At 38.8% G+C, this 21,578-nt stretch overlaps 1 protein-coding gene across 1 annotated transcript; it reads right to left on the reverse strand.

The window, feature by feature from the left end:
* Positions 1–1,331: 1,331 nt before the first annotated feature.
* On the reverse strand, positions 1,332–21,225 carry GLO1 (glyoxalase I). Its single transcript, XM_024765880.1, has 6 exons — positions 21,066–21,225; positions 9,179–9,261; positions 6,260–6,400; positions 5,329–5,396; positions 4,527–4,616; positions 1,332–1,877 (listed from the first exon to the last, which is right to left on the reverse strand). The coding sequence occupies exons 1-6, from the start codon at positions 21,147–21,149 to the stop codon at positions 1,789–1,791; spliced, it is 555 nt and encodes a 184-aa protein (XP_024621648.1). The 5' UTR covers positions 21,150–21,225; the 3' UTR covers positions 1,332–1,788.
* Positions 21,226–21,578: the final 353 nt, after the last annotated feature.

Here is a 21,578-nt window from a genome sequence, read left to right on the forward strand (position 1 = left end):
TTATTTTACTTCAGTCTATAAGTACTGCTTTTTGTTTGAACTGCTCGCATAAATCCATTCCATCCAAAAAGGAAATGAAAGTGCTTCTAGCAGTGTAAGCACAGTTGGCAAGGCCTATCCAAAGGTCTTCCACTAGAGTCCACAAAAAATCCAAATGTAGTTAAACCACAAACTGGATGTTCTTATTATCTACGCCATAAGAGATTTTCAAAATCAGTTTTTTTTTTTTTATGCCACAACTAGAGAAAGCCCTCACACAGAAACGAAGACCCAACACAGCCATAAATAAATAAATTTTAAAAATTAAAAAAAAAATGTGAATCATGGCAGGGAAGACCACTGAGCTGATTTCTGATAACTAAGTTATGTTATCACTGAACATAATTTATCCTAAATGATTACTGGCATCTGGAAGACCTTGGGGTAGGGGCTCTTCACAAGAAACACAAGCACCACTTGCACAGGGACAACCAGGCATCCCCAGAGCGGCCGCATTCTCCAGACCTCCTCCACTGCTTCTTCCTCACCGTGGTACTCAGGCTCGAAAGCTGAGAGGACAATGCTCAAACTCTTTGAAGGTTTTTACAAAGAACACTAGTGAAGGAGGTACTGTGAGGTACTAATTTTTTTTTTAATTTATTTATTTTATTTTTGGCTGCATTGGGTCTTTGTTGCTGCACGTGGGCTTTCTCTAGCTGTGCACAGGGGCTACTCTTCGTTGCTGTGCGCAGGTTTCTCATTGCGGTGGCTTCTCGTTGCAGAGCACGGGCTCTAGGCACGCAGGCTTCAGTAGTTGTGACTCACGGGTTGTAGAGCGCAGGCTCAGTAGCTGTGGCACACGGTCTTAGTTGCTCCGTGGCATGTAGGATCTTCCCGAACCAGGGCTTGAACCCGTGTCCCCTGCATTGGCAGGCAGATTCTCAACCACAGCGCCACCAGGGAAGCCCCAAGGTACTAATTTTTGAGGTATAATCTAAATACTAAAAATGATGATGAGATCTTGAGTCCTTAGCCTATTTATATTGCCTTGGATTCATTAAAGTTATTTTGCATGTCCAGCCTACTTTCTATCTCACAGGATACTGTGGAGGATTAAGGGAGATAAAGTATGTGACAGCCTAGTCCGTGTTTGCATACCCGGTATGTAATATTCCCATCCTCTTCCCCATCCCAAAATAAAGAGGTTAGTCCTTCAACTTTCAAAGTACTTTGTAACGAAGAAAAAATTAGTTTTTCTATCCACATCCTTCTCAGCATAATTCTGAATTTCTCCCAAGAGTAACTTTTCTTTTGTAAAATAAACTTTATACTATTTGAAATATACACGAAGCTTCATTTTTGTTTGGGGTTCTTTACTTCCCATTCTGAAGTTACTTCTGAGGAATTGAAACCTCAGAAGGTAATCACAACAAAACATGTTAAGTGGTTGTTTTTTTTTTTTAAATGATGATTCAAAGGCAGACTTGTAGACTTGTATCTCGTCAGAAGATAGAAGGCAAAATGCAGCCTCTGAACGGAATTGTTCTAATTATTGCCTAAAAAAGTAGTTATACAACTACATTCAAGGACATAAGACAAAGCACTACTTTAAAACTAGAATGACTGAACAGTTAGGTGAAAAACATAGCTGAAATAGGAAAGGGAAATAGACTTAAGAACAATTTGAATTGAGACAATAATCCATCAGTCCTAGTTGCTTCTGTTAAACGAATATCTTGAATCACATTGTCTCCTTTTTTACCTTCCACAACGTCTTCACTGAAATCTCGAAGCAGCATTCTCACAGAACTAAATAATAGTTATCATTTTGTTAGGATTCAAAATTTCAATCCAGTAGCCATCAGGATCTTGAATAAATGCCAGGCCTTTCATTTTACCTGTAAAACAAAATGATTTTCATTATTGAAAAGACTTTAAAAAAAAAACCTTAAAACTTTAAAATACATTTTTTATTAATTCAATTTTTAATTTGTATTTTAGTTAATTACATTGTTTTGTTTATAGTTTTAACTTAAAAAAATTCTATTGTCGGTGTTGCCCAGATGCACGATTTTCAGAATGACATATTTTATCTTCTACACACAGCTGTAAACCAACTCTCCTGAAATAAACTGTGGGACTGGCTGCATCTTGTAAGTCTCAGGTATTTATTTCACCTGCACATTATTACTTCATGCTACTAGTTGAGTAGTCAAAGAAACTGTCTTATTTTAAAGAGGATAAAGGAAATAGATAGGTGCTCAAGGGAGGAGGTAGCATGGCTTATCTACACAGCCAAAGGACCGAGATGCTTAGGTCATACGCTATTCTATGTAACCCAAGCTCTGCCAATCAGATTCTTTCTCCCAGGAATTCAAAACTGGGATTGAGAGGCTAGTAGGTCTAGTAGTAGAGTTCTTTGCTTAAATGGAAAAATGTGACCTCGGAAATTTATTTTGGTACCAAGATGCTGAAGTAGTTTGACTCCTATCTCTGGCTCCTTTCTTCAAGATCAACCCCAGAGGAACACAGATTAAAAAAATAGGAAAAAAAAAAAAAGTACAATGCCCCTGAGGTGATAGTTGGGGAGAGGAACGGTGGGGGTGGGGTAGTGACTGTTTTAACCTGCTTTGTGTGGAAGGGGGTACTTTTGGCTGGACCACAAGGCTGTGGGAGAATAAACAGGAGTTTTGTTAGTTTGGCTCTTGCTTCTCCCAGTGCCTTGGACATTAGCACCTACTCCCACTGGGTGGGGGTGGGGGGGTTGAAACTACTGGTTCAAATGTCCTCGGGAGTAGATAAGGGCAGAAAGACAGGTGGGTACCAACTGATCTCCCAGAGGTTTCACTTTCCCCACAACCAGGGTGAGGGAAAGACAATCCCAGAACTGTCTCCTACTAATACTACTACTCCATCAGGGACAAAGTGGGGGAAAAGGATCTGACTGCAGAGTGTGAAGTATTTGTTTAACTCTTATTTTCTCTCTCTGCTCAGCACATCTCCCTGAGAACATGTGGATTTTTAAGGACTGAGGTCTGGCCTTCCCCCATTCACACTGCCTGATGTTTGGAAGAGCTAATGGTTTCAGTTTCAAAAAACAACAACAACAAAGTAACCTCTGAGACCAAAATAATAAGAATTTGAGGAATATAACTATAAAACAAACAATGGATTATACATTCAAACAGAAGAACAAATATTAGATCAATGGGGGCCAAGAACTATTAAAACATGTAAAAGCAACGAGGAATATTCAATACGACCAACACAAAACAAGAACAAGAAAATATTAAAGGAGCCCAGCAAAAATTCAGGATCAATATCATAATAGCTGAAATTAATTACATAATAGGTGAGAATACAGAAGATAAATATAAGAACAGATACATCTGAGGAAAAACTAGCTAACTGGTATGCCAGTTTGAAGAAATCTCCCAGAAGGAAGGCAAGGACAAAGAAATAACAAATATAAAAAGCCTCTAGAACAAAACAGAAGAAACTATATGAAGGAACACAGATCAGATTTTTCAGCAGCAACACTGGATGGGAAAAATAAGACAATATAGTTGTACTTTCAAGACTGAAGGAAAATAAACCTAAGATTTTATAGTCAACAAAACTGTCATTCATATGTATAAAGGCATGGTTCTGGGACATACAGAGCTTCAAGAGTTTTGCCTCACAAACCCTTTAAAAACAGTTTTGGTTGAGGTACTTAATAAAGGGACAGAAAAATCTGAAAGATGCTGCAAGAGATCTATGGAGAAAAAATATATACCTTGATATATTTATTATCTTAAAATAAAAAGCCAAAGCTAAAGAAAAAGGAAAAATAAACCAATAATATCCCAGCCTGAGTAACAGCAACATAATGGAGGTAGAGGGAAGCAAGTTCTTTCCTTACTAGGGAGGAGGATATTTGGATATCAAATCTCCTAATTGAAAAAAAAAAAAGGATTGAAATGAAACAGTGAAATATTTCAAATGAAAATTAAATAATAAATTATGGTGGCAAAAACAGATCTAAATAAAATAATTATAATACATGTAAATCCAACAAAATCCAGATATATACTATGTCAAGCGATATATCTAAAACTGAAGGACACGCAAAGGTTGAAAAAGGATGAAAAAAAAAATTCAGGAAATTATTAACTGAAGAGACTTGGTGTAGTTACATTAACAGCAGATGAAACAGACTTTAAGGAACTTACTCTTTTGGGTGGTTAGATATACCCGAGAGAGCGAAAGCTGGTGGTCACTGAGAGAATGGTAGGGTCAAGGGGTGGAGAGAGAGCCTAGGTCCTTGACAGCTCTCTAGATCCTGTGACTAGTCCCATGTGAAGCCACCCTAGGTGCTGCCTTTCAGTTCCCTGAGATAACTAGGTATTCTTCCAATCATTTCCCTTCTTTCCTTAAGCAGGCTGGAGTAGAATTCCAAGTTACTTACAACCAAAAGGATTTTATTACAACAGTACCCTCTGTGGGTACTTAGTAAATGTTATATAACTAAACATAGGCCTGAAGAAAACAAGTAGCAGACTCACCATCATCAGGTTTCTTCACAAATTTGACTCCCAGTTCTTCAAATCTTTTACAAGCACCGTGAACATCAGGAACAGCAATTCCAATGTGACCTTAGGTAATCACCCCCAAAACAAGGCAGAGAGAAAGAAGGAAAAATTACAACAGGGTACCCATGTGCCACAAGTGGCTTCCAAAACTAGTTTGTTACAAAACATAAGGCATCTGAAAACAGACTGAATCAAGCTGGTTCAAAACCTATAATACATTAAAGAACAAGAATCTAACTGGCTGGGTATAATAAATTAATTAGTTGCTCTGAATTATAAATTATTTAACATAGCCCAATACTGGCTCATAAATAGTTTGATCTGTTAAGAATAACCTACAACACAAAAGAGGAACCATTTACTCATGCTTAATAGGCTTATTATTGATACTGACTACATAGCAGCCAATTTAAACTGGTAATACTCTTGTTTTGGTTGAGAGATTTGAGATCAAGGCAGAAGTGTATGCTGGCAGAAATCGGGATTATTATTAACCATCATTTTTGTTTTTTTGTTTTTTAAATTAAAACATCTACTGGAAATATAATACTGAAACTGAAAAGTAAAATCATTGTGAGAGAGTAAATGTAAAAAGTTTAGACTGAGATGATGAAATTAAACAACTCCTAAATAAAATTATTTGTGGAAAAAAAAAAACCATACTCCTAACAAATTGATTATACTTAATGTTTTAGATTGCTTACAATCATAAATAGGTACACAATGGAAAAATCACACAAATCCATGTTTATTACACACAAATAGGCAAACATACCAAATCCCCGAGGGTCTGAATTGCCACTGTGGTAACTCTGGGCCTCATCATCTTCAGTGCCCCAATTGCTACAAAAGGAGGGAAAACATAATTGCAAGTGACCTGGAGAACAGGTATTCTGAAAAGAAAGCTGCAACAATCTTTGAAATCTTACCATGTATATATGCTACTTAATATACTTGGTCTAATCTCTGTTACTGTAAATATTAAGTTTTCAACTACAGAAAGAGCAAAAGGGGAAAGAATGACTAAGGAGACAATAAAATTAGACATCTGGATAAGAACAATAATTATAATAATAGCAACTATCATTTCTTGTGCTAAGTACTTTATACTTCTTTAAGTCCTCAGAACAGCTCCAAGGGCTAGATCTGAGTATCTCCATTTTATAAATGAGACTGCCACTTAGGGAGGTGATATAACTTGTTTAGGGTCGCAGAGCTATTGTCAGAGCCAAGACTCATGTCTAGGTCTTTCTGATTCCAGGGCTGTTTTGAATCAGGGGACACATTAAATCACACACCCTGTAACAAATGCTCTTTTGATAGTTTTTAGCGGGTGCACAGAAACAACATAAAGAATAAAAAAGAAAGAAGGGGAATGCCAATTTCAACAAAAATGCTGAAATTATGAAGACCTTACTTACAGTACCTAAACATTCATCAGCTACCGTTTGAAAAATATCTTGCCATTTCAGTCTTATATTCTCTGTCTAAAAGGCAAATGATCTCTCTCACTTGCCCTATCCATGCCACAAGAGCAATACAAAGACCATAAGATCCATAGAAAATACTCAAACATACTGTTACAAGTTGAAAGTGATTAGGCAGACCTGGTTTGAATTAAGCTGATAAGAAAGGAAAAAAAGTTAAAAAAAAATAAGCTTCAAAATAATGTAGAGTATATAAAAAAAATTAAAACTTATACTCACTGTGTCAGTTCAAGTGTAGCTTTTCTGGAGAATACCCATGCTACTCTTTCATCTTTATCTTTTGGGATGTCATTTTTATCCTCATAAGCCAAGAAATAGAGTGAAAATTTCATAGTGGGAAAATCTAATTTTTGGAGTAGTCTGAAATTAAACAACAAGTCTGAATCAATTAACAATAGGAAAAGCTGATTCATACTAAAATCAACATAACAATATTCAAGTTCTACTAAGAATAAGAGCTGTACATGGTAAGGCTATTTTGTTTTGGTTTGGTTTTTTTTGGCAGTACACGGGCCTCTCACTGCTGTGGCCTCTCGCGTTGCGGAGCACAGGCTCCGGACGTGCAGGCTCAGCGGCCATGGCTCACGGGCCCAGCCGCTCCGCGGCATGTGGGATCTTCCCGGACCAGGGCACGAACCCGCATCCCCTGCATCGGCAGGCGGACTCTCAACCACTGCGCCACCAGGGAAGCCCGGTGAGGCTGTTTTAATAGAAAAAGCAAGGAAAATCAATTTTAAAAAGTCTCATTTAAAAAAATTTATTCATCTGTATATATCAGTGAAATAAAATTTTTTTTTTAATGGAAACTTTTGGGCTTCCCCAGTGGCGCAGTGGTTGAGAGTCCGCCTGCCGATGCAGGGGACACGGGTTCGTGCCCCGGTCCGGGAAGATCCCACATGCTGTGGAGCAGCTAGGCCCGTGAGCCACAGACGCTGAGCCTGTGCATCCGGAGCCTGTTGCTCCGCAACGGGAGAGGCCACAACAGTGAGAGGCCCGCGTACCGCAAAAAACAAAATAATAATAAAAATAAAAATGGAAACTTTTGTAATTCATCAATTCTTCAAATATAATGCAATTTAGTTGGATTTATGGTACTTGCTTATAAATGGCAAAAGGTAACTTCAAAAGAAAATTTTATTTATTTTTAGTGAAAAATATAACACATCACACCTTATTGTTCTTTCAGCTATACGGCATTGAGTTAAAGAAAAATAAATTTATTGAGTTCTTACTATGCCAAAACTCCTAGGAAACTGAGCATAGGTGTTAAGAGAGAAGGACAGATTAATATCACAAAAGACATGAAGTGGTTACAGTATCAAATACTGCAGAAAGGTCAGACAGGATTAGGTCTGAGAAGAGGTGAGCAGACATGGAAAGGTCCTGTGAGGGCAGTTTCAGCAGCATACGACAGCAGAAGCTGGAGAATGGGAGGTGAGCAAGTGAAACAGTAAGTGGTGGTCTGCCTGTACAGATGGTCATGATGACGGAAAGGACAGCAAAAGAGAGCGGAGGGCAAGAATTATCCTAGAATAGAGAAGACTTAAGCTTTTTTGTAGGTTGAGGGGAAAGAGCAGTGGAAAAGGAGAGACTGATCATGAGAGTGCGTGATGAATTACTCATCCTGAGGTTCTGAGAAGATTCACTGAAGTCGTGGCCTCTAAACTGAGTTTAAAGAGGGTAAGATTATTTTGCAAGGAGTAGGGTAGAATGAGGACACACACAATACAATTTTCTTTAGATTATGGAGGATTAAATGCTCAAACATGACCTCATTCAAAATCAACAAGAGGGAATCGTTGCAGCATAGCAAATGGAAAGTTTCTAGAGTTCTGTTCCAAATCTTTTACTTATCACTGTCATGTTATATGCCTTGGCCCACTAAGAGCTATGTACTGATTCATCACAAATAAGATTTACTCTAACTTTTTATAATGATGTATCAAACACCTCAAATACTCCAATTCTGAAAACTATCTCTGCACCTACCAAAGCAGACGGACCAATCAGATGGGAAATGGAACACCTGAACCTGTTTTAACTTGCTTTTCTCAGCTCAGCATATCTTTCAATATAATGTCAAGTTGTACCCTAGTTGGGGGCTCTTTAAAAACAAGGTCAACATTGGAGTTGATCAAACCTGGATTCAAATTCCAGCTCTGCCATGTGCCCACTGTGGAATCTGGGGTCATTAAGTTAATGTCTTTAAGCTTTGGTTTCTTCCTTCCATGTAAAATAGGGATATAAGCTATCTCATAAACCTACTGTGAAGACAACGAAATGAGATATAAAGTGCCTGGCAAATAGCACGTGTTCAGTAAATCTGGTTTCATTCTGCCCTTTAAATATGTCATAAATACATACAAAACTACTTTTTCTGGAAAGAATTATAAGAAACTGTTAACAGCAGTTATCTTTGAAGAGGACTGGGGGACGGAAGCTGTCACTTTTCACTTTGTATTTCTCAGAATTGGTCAGATTTTCTAACACAGACATATACTGTATTACTTAAAGTTTTCTCTCAATGTCAATGGAGGTTATCTAGGCAGTAAATTAAAGATTGTTTTATTCTTTATGTATCTATATTACCCAAAACAAATAAAAACCCTCATGTTATTTTGGGAAACAAATCAAGAAAAAGAAATATGTCTTAAAGATTATAAGATCAGTGAATATTACCTATTCAGCAAAAGAGAACACATCCTATAAAAATGGAATAGACGGCCAGTTTACCTAAAACTTAGAAAATGAATGAGTTTACCTAAAACTCATTCATTTTCTAAGTATTGTGTCTTAATAGCTATATCTTTTCTGAAGTAAACAAGAGGCTAAAAGTGGCCATAACATCAAAACAGTCTGGACACATTAAGGATTTAACTGGCAGCTCTTAGAGAGAAGGGAGTCAGAGAAAATGCAAGTACTGGTGTCATGTTGCCCAGTGAGCCTGGCTGGGATAGAGGAGAGGAACCTGACAGAACCCCTAGTCAGTCAAGCCTAGTCCCAGACTCCTGGCCAAAAGGACTTTTGTGACCTTTGAAGCAAACTTTAATCCATTTTTACAATGGATCTGAAAACATTCCCTATATTTGCAAAGCTATGTATTTAAACATTATAGGCACTAATAAACAGTTTACTTACGTCATTCCAAGAATTCTAGTATAAAAGTCCAATGACTTCTTAGGATCCTTAATTCGCAGCATGGTCTGCTGCAAGAGAAAATCCTAAAGGGAAACAGTATATATTAAACACCTTTAACTTTTACTACTTGTTACCAACACTAATTTTGCTTCCTGTAACAAAATACCAACAGTCCACCATTGTAACACACTGTTTAAGAAGAAAGAAATTTTGTCCCCTCAGTCCATCATGGCTTTATTATTATTAAATACCTGTGTTCAGTCCATAAAGGCTATGTTCAAATCCAGGTACCTTAGTTACAGAGTTGTGTTTTTTTTGTTTGTTTGTTTGTTTTTTCTTTTCTGTAGATTCTGTGCCAAGTGCTGTAAAACAAGTTCAACAACCCTGTTTATCCTATCCCTATCCTTATGCTATCCTATCCCTATACCTATCCTACAATCTTTCTAAGAAGCAATTTGGATCTGAAGAGTCTTTAAAACTCTTAAAGAGTTCATACTCATCGATCAGAATGTTGCCCTTCTAAAAATCTATGTAAGGAAATAATTAGAAACTTGGACAAAGATTTATGTATAAAGACATTCATCACAACATTTACACAGTAACTATGGTCCAGACACTGTTCTAAATGATTTACAGAAATTAACTTATATAATCTTCACAACTACTCTATGAGATAAGTATTATACCATCCCCATTTTACTGCTAAGAAAGTAAGTGGCAGAGAAAAAACTTCAGTCCAAACAGTTTGGTTCCAAAGTCCTTGCTTTCAACCACCTTGCTAACCTACCTCTAACAATGAAGAAATAGATAAATTATGACACAGGCATAATAGAATATGTGAAGACATTTAAAACGCTGCTTTAGAAGCACTTGGACATGCTCATGGTATATGACATACATGTTATATGTCAATTTTATCTCAATAAAGCTGGAAAAAATAGTTTAAAAAATGGAAAGATACACCATTTTTCTGACTGAGAAGACTTAACATGATAGATTATTTCTAAGAAAACACAAATATAAACTCTAAAATCATTTTTAACTTGTAAAAAGGAGTCTATACATGCCAAAAAGATTAAAAGTATATTCAATGCTAGTGGTGTTATTCATAAAAAATAGAGGTGTGTAAAACCTTTGTTGCCAAAGTATTATTTGGACGATATAAAAAAACAAGCAGGGCTTGCTTTTTATAAAATGATCAAGTTATTCTATGCTCAGATAACAGTTTTCTTTTAATCACCAAGATATTCTGCTAACTCTCTGTAACAGAATACCTCTGCTACTTTTGATAAACACTTGAATGATCTTGGAAAAATGTTCCTTTCTTTAAGTTTCTAAAAATCACTGTTTATTGCTATGGTTCTAAAATATTGTTTGAAATAAATATATCTTGCATTTAAAAAAGACTAAAGTTGATGTCTTGTCTCATGAGACAGTTCTTAACTTTGTCTTTTCCTTCTTATGCTCTAAATTCAGAATAATAAAAGATGTCTTTTATGCTCAAACTATCTTTGGGTTTTCTGGGATGATTACAAGGTAACAAAGATTTGCTCCTTTGCCTTATAAAAAGGAAGAATGATAGAAATAATCAGTCTTTTGTGAGGGTCGGGGTGGGCAATCTCCAAATCTAATTAATTTAAAACTACTGTGAAAAAACTTTAAAGGTACAATCAGGGAAATTTCTAGTACATGTACTACGTGCCTACAATGTAATCCTGACAAAACTATAAAAAGTGGAGCAGGGAGTGAACCAAAGGGTCAAAGTCAAGGTCCCTTTGAGCACCTCTAAATGGATTTTCTGGTATAAGATGTGAACTCAGGTAAAGCTTCACTTTTTACCCATGGATGGCCAACTGCTCCAGCACCATTTGTTGAAAAATCTGTCCTTTCTCCACTGAATTGCTTTTGCATCTTTGTGAAAAATCTGTTGGGTTTATTAGTGTGAGTCTATTTCTGGGTTCTCTACTCTTTTCCACTGATCTATGTCTATCTCTCTGACAATACCATGGAGTAATGATTACTGCAGCTATATAGCAAGTCTTAAAATCAGGTAGACTGATTCCTTCCACCCTATTCTTTTCAAGATTTAGTTATTCTACTCTCTTTGCCTTCCACATAAATTTTAGAATAACCTTGACTATATCTAAAGAGAAAAGGTTTGATAGGGACTGTGTTAAACATGTATACCAATTTGTGGAGAACTGACATCTTTGCTATGCTGAGTCTTCCAATCATGAACACAGTATGTCTCTCCATTATTTAGATTTTGATTCCCTTTATCAACGATGTGTAATTTTCAGCATACAAATTCTGTACATGTTTGATAGATTTATACCTAGATATTTAATTTTGTTGAGCAACTGTAAATGGTATTGTATTTTTAATCTTGGTGCTCATGTGTTCTTTGCTAATATATAGAAATCCAATTGATTTTTGTATGTTTATCTTGTATTCTGCAACCTTGCTGAACCCACTTACTAGTTCCAGGGTTTTTAGACTCCTTAAGATTCCTATGTAGACAATCATGTCATCTGCAAATAGGGACAGTTTTCTTTCTTTCTTCCAATCTGCCTGACTGTTATTTCCTTTTTTGCTTTACTGTACCAGCTGGAACTTCCAGCACTACGTCAAATATGAGTGGTGAGAGCAAACTTGTCTTGTTCCCCCAAATTAAGGAGAAAGCATCACCATTTAGTATAATGTTAGCTCTTAAGTTTTTCATAGATGCTCTTTATCAACTTGAGGAAGTTCCCTCCCATTCCTATTTTTTCTGAAAAAACAAAAGTGTTTAAATCATGGTGTTGAATTTTGTCGTGTGATATTTCTTCTTTAGCTTCCTAATATGGTGAGTTACTGTGATTTTTTTTAATACTGAACCAGCCTTGCATACCTGGAGTAAACCTCACTTGATCATGGTATGCGATTCTTTTTATATATCACTGAATTCTATTTGCTAATATTTTGTTAAGGATTTTTACATCCATACTTATGAAAGATATTGGTCTGTAATATCTCTTTTTTTTTGTACTGTCTTCACCTAGTTTTGATATCAGGGTAGTATGACAGCTTTATAAAATGAATAAAAGTGTTCCTTCCTCTTCAATTTTCTTGAAGGGATTGTGTAGAATTGATGCTAATTCTTCCTTAATGTTTGGAAGAATGCTCCAGTGAAATCATCTGGAACTGAAGATATTTTTTTAAAAAGATTATTATGAATTCAATTTCCTTATGTTATAGAGCTATTCAAATTATTTATTTCATATGGGTAAGTTATGGTAGTTGGTGTTTTTCAAGGAATCGGTGTATTTCATGTAAGTTGTCAAATTTATGTATGTAGAACTGTTTTCAGTATTCCCTTATCACCCTTCTCTTGTCTGCAGTCTGTAGTGGTATCCCCTGTTTCATTCCTGATATTGGTAATTCGTGTCTTCTCTCTTTTCTTGTCAGTCTTGATACAAGTTTGTTAATTCTGCTGGTTTTTTTCAAAGAATCAGCTGTTTCACTGATTTATTTCTAATTTGTTTTAAATTTCATTGATTTCTGCTCTTTATTATTTCCTTTCTTCTGTTTGCTTTGCGTTATTCTGCTCTTCTTTTTCTAGGTTCTTGAGAAGGAAACAAATTCTTGATTGAAGACATTTCCTATTTCCTAATACATGCATTTAATACTATAAATTTCCCTCTTAGCACTGTCTTAGCTGAGATGCTCTTTTCATTTTCATCCAGTTCAATGTAATTTTTAAAATTTCCCTTGAGACTTCCTCTTGATCCACGGATTATTGAGAAATGTGTTATTTAGTTTCCAAGTTTTTAGAGATTTTCCTGTTATGTTTCTGCTACTGATGTCTAGTTTGATTCTACTGTGGTTGAACATGCTCTATATAATTTCAATTATTTCAAGTTTGTTGAAGTTAGTTTTAGGGCCCATGATATGGTCTACCTTGGTATCTCTTCTGTGTGCACTTGAAAAAAAACTATACAGGCATACCTCGGTAATATCATGGGTTTGCCACCACTGCAACAAAGCAAAGATCACAATGAAGAGTCACACAGGGACTTTGTGGTCCAGTAGTTAAGACTCCATGTTCCCAGTGCAGGGGCTTCAATCCCTGGTCAGGGAACTAGATTCTGCACGCTGCAACTAAGAGCCTGCATGATGCAACTAAAGGAGCCCGCATGTTGCAACGAAGATCCTATGTGCCACAATTAAGACCCGGTGCAGCCAAATAAATAAATATTAAAAAAAAAAAGTCACAAATTTTTTGGTTTCCCAGTGCATGTATGTTTACTCTATACTGTAGTCTATTAAGTGTGCAATAGTACTATGTCTAAAAAAATGTACATACCTCAATTAAAAATACTTTATTGCTAAAAAATGCTAACCATCATGTGAGCCTTCAGTGAGTTGTAAAGGTTACTGATCACAGATCACCATAACAAATATAACAGTGGAAGTCTGAAATATTGCAAGAATTACTAAAATGTGACACAGAGAGAATCAAGCAAATGCTGTTGGAAAAATAGCACCAACACGCTTGTTTCATGCAGGGTTGCAACAAACTTTCAATTTGTAAAAAAAAACCCTAGTATCTACAAAATGCAATACAAACAAGCTATGCCCGTATTCAGCTGTTACTGGCTGTAATGTTCTATAAATCTTGATTAGATCTTGTTTATTGATGGTGTTGCTGAGTTTGTCTATATCCTTGCTAATTTTCTGTCTAGTTCAATCAATTGTTGAGAGAGGAGTATAGTCTCCAACTAAAACTGTGGATTTTTCTTTTTCCTTCCATGTATGTCTTTGCTTCACATATTTTTTGCAGTTCTATTGTTTGAGGCACACACATTTAGGATTGCTATGTCTTCTTAGTCAATGGACCCTATTATCATTATATAATGTACTTCTCTATGATAACTGTCTTTGCTCTAGAGTCTACTGCATTTGAAACAATATAGCCACTCCTGCTTTCTTCTGATTAATGTTTATATATCTTTTTCCATCCTTTTAGTTGCCTCTGTCATCACATTTGAAGTGAGTTTCGTGTAGACAGCATATAGGTGGGGCATGTTTTTATTTTTATTTTTCTTTCAGTTTTATTAAGATATAATTGACATACAGTATTATATAAGGTTAAGGTATACAGCATGACTTCAACTTACATATGTTGAGAAATGATTACCACAAATTTAGTTAACACCCATCACCTCACAAATAGATAACTTGAGGCATGCTTTTAAATCCACTCCACCAATATGTCTTAATTGGTATATTTACATCTAATGTAATTATTGAAATATTAGGGCTTAAATTGGCCATTTTATTTTTGTTTTCTGTTTGTCCTTTCTTTTTATCTTTGCCTTCTTGTGGGTCACTGGAATTTTTTTTTTATAATTCCATTTTGATTTATCTATAGTGTTTTTGCATACACTCTTTGCATAGCTTGTGTGTGTGTGTGTGTGTGTGTGTGTATACCACCATGTTATTCCTAGGGTCTCAAGGTCCCTAGCCAGTCTGCCATTCTCTCTGCTTTTCAGAGTCCTCCTGTTTTTGTTTTATCTAAGCACAGCTTGTTTTATTGCATTTCACTTTGTTGCAGTTCACAGATATTGTTTTTTTTGTTTTGTTTTGTTTTGTTTTTTTACAAAGTTAAGGTTTGTGGCAACCCTGTGTCCAGCAAGTCTGTCAGTGCCATTTTTCCAAGAGCATTTGCTCACTTTATGTCTCTGTGCCACATTTTGGTAATTCTCACAATATTTCAAATTTTTTCATTCTATTTGTTATGGTGATATGTGATCAGTGATCTTTGATGATACTATTGTAATCCTTTCGGGGTGCCATGAACCATGCCCACATAAGATGACAAACTTAATTGATAATTGTGTGTGTTCTGACTGCTCCACTGATAGACCATTGCCCCATCTCTCTCCCTCTCCTCGGACCTCTCTATTCCCTGAGACACAATATTGAAATTAGGTCAATTAATAACCCTACAATGGCCTCTAAGTGTTCAAGTGAAAGGAAGAGTTGCATGTCTCTCACTTTACATCAAATGCTAGAAATGATCAAGCTTAGTGAGAAAGGTGTGTCAAAAGCTGAGACACGCTGAAAGCTAGGCCTCTTGCACCAGTTAGCCAAACTGTGAAAGCAGAGGAAAAGTTCTTGAAGGAAATGAAAAGTGCTCTTCCAGTGAACACACAAATGATAAGAAAGCAAAACAGCCTTATTGCTGATACGGAGAAAGTTTTAGTGGTCTGGATAGAAGAGCAAGCCAGCCACACCATTCCCTCAAGCCAAAGCCTGATCCAGAGCAGGGCCCTAACTCTCTTCAATTCTAGAAGGATGTGAGAAGTGAGGAAGCTGCAGAAGAAAAGTTTGAAGTTAGCAGTGGTTGGTTCATGAGGTTTAAGGAAAGAAGCCAGCTCCATAACATAAAAATACAAGGTAAAGCAGCAAGTGCTGATGTAGAAGCTGCAGCAAGTTATCCAAAAGCTAAGATAATGAATGAAGGTGGCAACACTAAACAACAGATTCTCAGTGTGGATGAAATAGCTTTATATTAGAAGAAGATATCACCTAGGACTTTCATAGTTAGAGAGAAGTCAATGCCTTCAAAGCTTCCAAGGACAGGCTGATTCTCTTGTTAGGAGCTAATACGCTGGTGACTTGAAGTTGAAGCCAATGCTCATAACCATTCTGAAAATCCTAGGGTTTTTAAGAATTATGCTGGGGACTTCCCTGGTGGCGCAGTGGTTAAGAATCCTCCTGCCAATGCAGGGGATACGGGTTTGATCCCTGGTCCGGGAAGGTCCCACATGTCGCGGAGCAACTAAGCCCGTGCGCCACAACTACTGAGCCTGAGCTCTAGAGACTGCGAGCCACAACTGCTAAGCCTGCATGCCACAACTACTGAAGCCCACACGCCTAGAGCCCGTGCTCTGCAACAAGAGAAGCCACCGCAATGAGAACCCTGTGCACCGCAATGAAGAGTAGCCCCGCTCACCGCAACTAGAGAAAGCCTGCATACAGCAACAAAGACACACCACAGCCAAAAATAAATAAATAAATAAATAAATAATATATATTTTTTAAAAAGCTACAACAGTGGCAAAAAAGTTTCTTGACTTTGTGTCCTACCTTTCAAATTCTCTTTCTAGTGATGAAGACACTCATTTCTCTAGAACTGTTACTAAGGAGCTTTACATATTATATCTTACTCAGAATCAAAATCAAAATCTCCATTGCCTCTACCACCTTCCATCTTCAGAAAAGGGAAGTTTCAATCTTGCAGCCATACCTCTAACCTCAGCTCTGGTTTTACATCTCCATCCAGTCTACTCAACATTTCCACCTGAGTCAAAATATCAAATTAATCACAGCCCAAATAAATACTGCCTCCTACATCACCAACAGGGAATGCCTCTAGAATGCCTCTAGAATCTGACTTGGGTGTCAGCCCAAGTCAGACCCCTGAAGTCTTCTCAGATTCCTTCCTCGCCACTCCATCTGTAATCCAATCCAAGTGTCCCATCAACCTGACTGCTCAAGTCCCTCTGGAATCTTTCTCCTTGCCTTTCCAAAGATCACTACTACCTTGCTCATGTCCTCTCTACTTCCTGCCTAGACGACTGTCAAAGCCTGCCTGGTCTCTCTGCTTCTTGCAGGCTAACCCAAATGCAATCCAGAGTGATCTTCCTATAATGGTACCAGACTGATCTTTCTATAACAAAAGGCTAACTGTGTCATTTCTAGGTTAAAAATCAATCCTTCAGGCGCTTCTCTGGTGGCTCAGTGGTTAAGAGTACGCCTGCCAATGCAGGGGACACAGGTTCGAGCCCTGGTTCAGGAAGATCCCACATGCCACGGAGTGTCTGGGCCCGTGCACCACAACTACTGATCCTGCACTCTGGAGCCCGGGAGCCACAACGGGAGAGGCCGCCGCAGTGAGAGGCCCGTGTGCCACGGCGAAGAGTGGCCCCTGCTCGCCACAGCTGGAGAGGGCCTGCACACAGCAATGAAGACCCAACGCAGCCAAAAATAAATAAATAAATAAAATCTATTTTTTTAAAAAAAGATGTTAAAAAAAAAAAATCAATCCTTCAGTGGTACCTCACAACTTTTAGAAGAAAGTCCCCAAAGGAAGCACATACAGTTGCTGCATACTTCTCTAACTTCATCTTTTATTACCACTCCACTAAACTGGTCACCTGAAATGGTTTTGATTTCATACCTTTATCAGTTAAAAAAAAAAAGAGCATGCCCCATCATAAATGTATATATATTTTAATTGTATACACAGAGAAATATACATAAATAATAATAAAATAATAATAATAAAGCATATATTAAAAAAAACATATTTACCAAACAGAAATCTTCATAGGATGAGAAAAACAAATGAACCAAGTGGAGATGTTCATATTTTCTTTGAGCATCCCAATGACTGTTTTATGTACCTTCCCCTTCACTCCTATTGCCTATAACTTCAGTCTCATTGTATACCTGTAGGTCCCTGCATCAGCTCTCTGATGTCACCGTGCTTTTATATATACTACAGTTCTCTCTGCCGAGAACAGTCATTCATCCATCTGGCCACTGTCCTTCTTCCTTCCTTGCCATTCTTTCTTCCCTCAACCCCTACCCGCAACTCTGCCTAGCTACCTCCTTTGATTTGGTAAAACCCAGCTTAAGTGTCGCCAACACTGAAAGTTTTCCCTGACCTCATCATTTACCACTCAGATGGGAAGGGACTCCAAATAATTTTATCAAAGGACACTGATAGACAGTAAAAAGAATGTATTTCAGGAGATCACTACTTGGGAAAAGAAGCACTTGGCCTTTGAAGAAAGTTAGCTAAGTAAGACAGCCCAGAAGGTGGTGCAGCCGTACATTCTTTGGTCTGCCTTTATGACAAAGATGCAAATAATCAACAAACAAGTTGACTTTCTATCACTGCTGTTCTCTCTTCTTTCCAAACCAGGCCCTCATCACTTTTCTCACCTTCTGGAAGAGGCTTTTAGGTGTTCTCATCACCTCCAGGCTTGGATCCCTCCAATCTATTCTGTAGAATGATTTGAATCCCTTAGTGATTCCCCACTAACTATATAAAATTCGATTTTCTTAGAAGTAACATTCTAAGCTCTCTCCATGATCTGGCTCCAACTTACCATTCTAGTCTTCTCTACCACTGCTCCACCACTTAGATAACTTGAACGTGAACCAAAAACAAGGTAACTCATTTCTCCAGAACATGCTCCACATTGCATCTTTCTGCCATCTCACCACATTTTTGCTCAGATGTTTCCTCCACCTAGAATGCCCTCCCATGTAACCGTCTCCCATGTGATGTTGGGACCCCATCCATCCTTCAAGGCCTAGACTCACCCCCACCTTCTGCTTGACGCATTCCCTGATATCCACAGTTGAAATACAACCTTGAATTGTATTGCTTTTCATAGTTTAAAGATCATAGATACATTTTATCCTTATAGCAGCTTTGTTTACACCCTGCTAAGATCACTATAGCCAATAATAGAATTGGGGATTCAAACATAGGTCTTCAGCCTCCAAATACCCTGTGTATACCACAGATGCCACCTTTGAAAATCTCTACTTTCTGCGCTCCCACAGTGCTTTATAATTTCAAAAGCACATAATCCCAGTTCCATCTTATGTTAGAGTTGGTGTATGTTTGGTGAAGGGAGGAACTTCATCTTGTTCATTTGAATGTCCCCCAAGGTATCTACCATGCTCTCTACATATAGCAGATGATCAGTGATCAGACTGAATTAATTCACTTAGGTTTTCTACTTTCCTTCATGTCAAGTTCCAAAATTACTGCTGTAGTCAGTACTCTAGAAGCACAATAGGGAGTGTGGGTTCCTCGCTAGGCAAATTACTCAACACCTCTGTGCCACTGTCTACTTATATATAAAACGGAGATAATTATGCCTTCCTCACAGGGTTGTTGTGAGGATTAAATTAAGTAATGTACTTAAAATAACAAACCGGGGCCTGGCACACCCAGTATATCCCAGCTGCTATTATATACTCCATTTTATGTCCCCCATATGGTGCTTCTAGGGTGCAAAACAACTAATCTCAAAAAATAATTACTGGGACTTCCCTGGAGGTCCAGTGGTTAAGACTCCATGCTCTCAATGCAGGGGCACAGGTTCAATCCCTGGTCAGGGAACTAAGATCATGCATACCACATGGCATGGCCAAAAACAAAAAAAAACAAAAAAAACTTCAAATCAAGAGAAATTGACATAAATTAAGAGTGTGTAGGACTTCCCTGGTGGCAAGAATCCGTCTGCCAATACAGGGGACATGAGTTTGAGCCCTGGTCCGGAAGATCCCACATGCCGCGGAGCAACTAAGCCCGTGAGTCACAACTACTGAGCCTCTGCTCTAGAGCTGGCGAGCCACAACTACTGAGCCTGCGAGCCACAACTACTGAAGCTCGCACGCCTAGAGCCCGTGCTCGGCAACAAGAGAAGCCACCGCAATGAGAAGCCCGTGCACCGCAACGAAGAGTAGCCCCCCGCTCTCCGCAACCAGAGAAAGCCCGCTTGCAGCAACGAAGACCCAACGCAGCCAAAAAAAAAAGGTGTAAATTAAGAATGCAAAGAATTGTACTCAATCAATTTTATCACGCTCTCCTTGAAATATTTTTTTTAATAGTCCAGTATATAAAATGCCCAGTTACCTGGGAAATTAATTTACACTGAATAACTCAATCTATATTATGTGAAATAACAAGGTATTAACATTAAAGAGTATAAAAAGTAAGATTAAGTGTGAGAGGAAATGTATATATTTACTTCTTCCCTCTTAATTTTGCAGTGACTAACATTTTTCCTAAGCTAAGTACTACCAGGTGCTAGTCAAAGGATTTAGCAATTAGAAGTGTCTGACTCTCCACCCTGAAGGCAAAGAGCAAGAAGGGACTAAAGTCACCAACCGGTCTTAGAGGTCTGTACAAAGCACATACTCAAACGTCAAGGATTTTAGAACTTCCCCAGTCAAATGAATACATACAAAGGCGTTTTCTGACAGTGATGAGTACACTGGAGTAAACCCCCAGAGCGGCTGCCCGGTCTGATCTTGACAACGCCCGGAGGCACCACACCTGAGTGAGTTACAATGACTCTCAGTATAGACCTGTTAAGCAAGCTGAAGGGATGAGAGCCTTCATGTGCAACTGGTCATTCCTCTTACTGGGTCTCAGCTGCAATGAGATGGTCTGTGAAGAAATTTCCAAGATTCCCTTCGGATCTAAGCTCCATGATCCTGCCATCTCTCCTGGGGCCACCGAGCAAAGTGTGGCCGTGAGCAACCGGAAAGGCCAACCCAAAGGGAAATTCTGGGCGCGGCTAAAGTCAGGAGCTATCAGATTGGTTTGGAGGAGTTAAACGCGGAGCCACGACAGTTACAGAAAATGATCCAGGCTGGGAAAAGCCGGCCCGTAGACCTTCGAACGTAGACTGGAGTTCAGAAACTACTTTTCTTACTCTCCACCTCTACTGCCCTGGGGAACACGCACACCCACAGACAAGAGCTCTGACCCTGGGTTAGCCATGGTTTCCTGTTACCGTCCCAAATCAAGCAAGTTAAAGCAAGCAGGATCGCAGTCTTTCAAACAACTTGAAGAAACGGACCCTCTCCAGATCCCCCACTGGACACCACTGGCCCTCTTCCCAGCCCACTCCGATCCGCCCAAGGCGGGCAGAGCTGCAGTGGTGGTAGGATGGGGTTCGAATCCAGAGTTCGAATCATCCAGCCCAAGCGAGGCCTGGTTGAGCCCGAGGGACTGCTCCCTCCTTGGGGTCCCAGTCGCGCCACGCACGGCGGGCCCCGACTCTGGAGAATTAGGTTCTGCGCCCACCTTGGTGCTGGGGTCCGAGTCTTTGCAGCAGCCGAGGGCGGCCTCATCGGTGAGGCCGCCGGACGCGGGCTGCGGTTCTGCCATGGCCGCACTGTTGTAACGCGGACGAAGGTGGCCAGGAACGCAGCAGCTACTCTCACTCTGCCGACCGCGAAGCTCCCTTCACCAGCGCCCGCAAGACGGCACCACGGGGTGGGCGGCCGCTGAATTCCAGCCAATTGCTACGCGGAGGGCAAGTTGGCTGTCTGCTGATTGGGTCCCAGTGAGTCAGCGCCTCGGGCCACAGCGCTCAACACCCAAGACTACAATTCCCAAGGTGCCTTGCGTATGATGGAGGGCACCTTGAGGTTGAAAACAAAAAATCCAAACCAGCCAACTTGAAAGCGCGTTTCTCGCTGTTGCTTGATGACCTAATTTTGTTTCTGTTTAACTGTTAAAGTTCAGTAACCACCCATACCTCAGGGCTGCAACGTGGTAGGAAATACGAATCTGATGGAAAGAGAATTGGGAGTT

The sequence above is a fragment of the Neophocaena asiaeorientalis genome, unplaced genomic scaffold, assembly GCF_003031525.2.
Source record: "Neophocaena asiaeorientalis asiaeorientalis breed wild unplaced genomic scaffold, Neophocaena_asiaeorientalis_V1.1 scaffold46, whole genome shotgun sequence".
Lineage (NCBI taxonomy): Eukaryota > Metazoa > Chordata > Mammalia > Artiodactyla > Phocoenidae > Neophocaena > Neophocaena asiaeorientalis.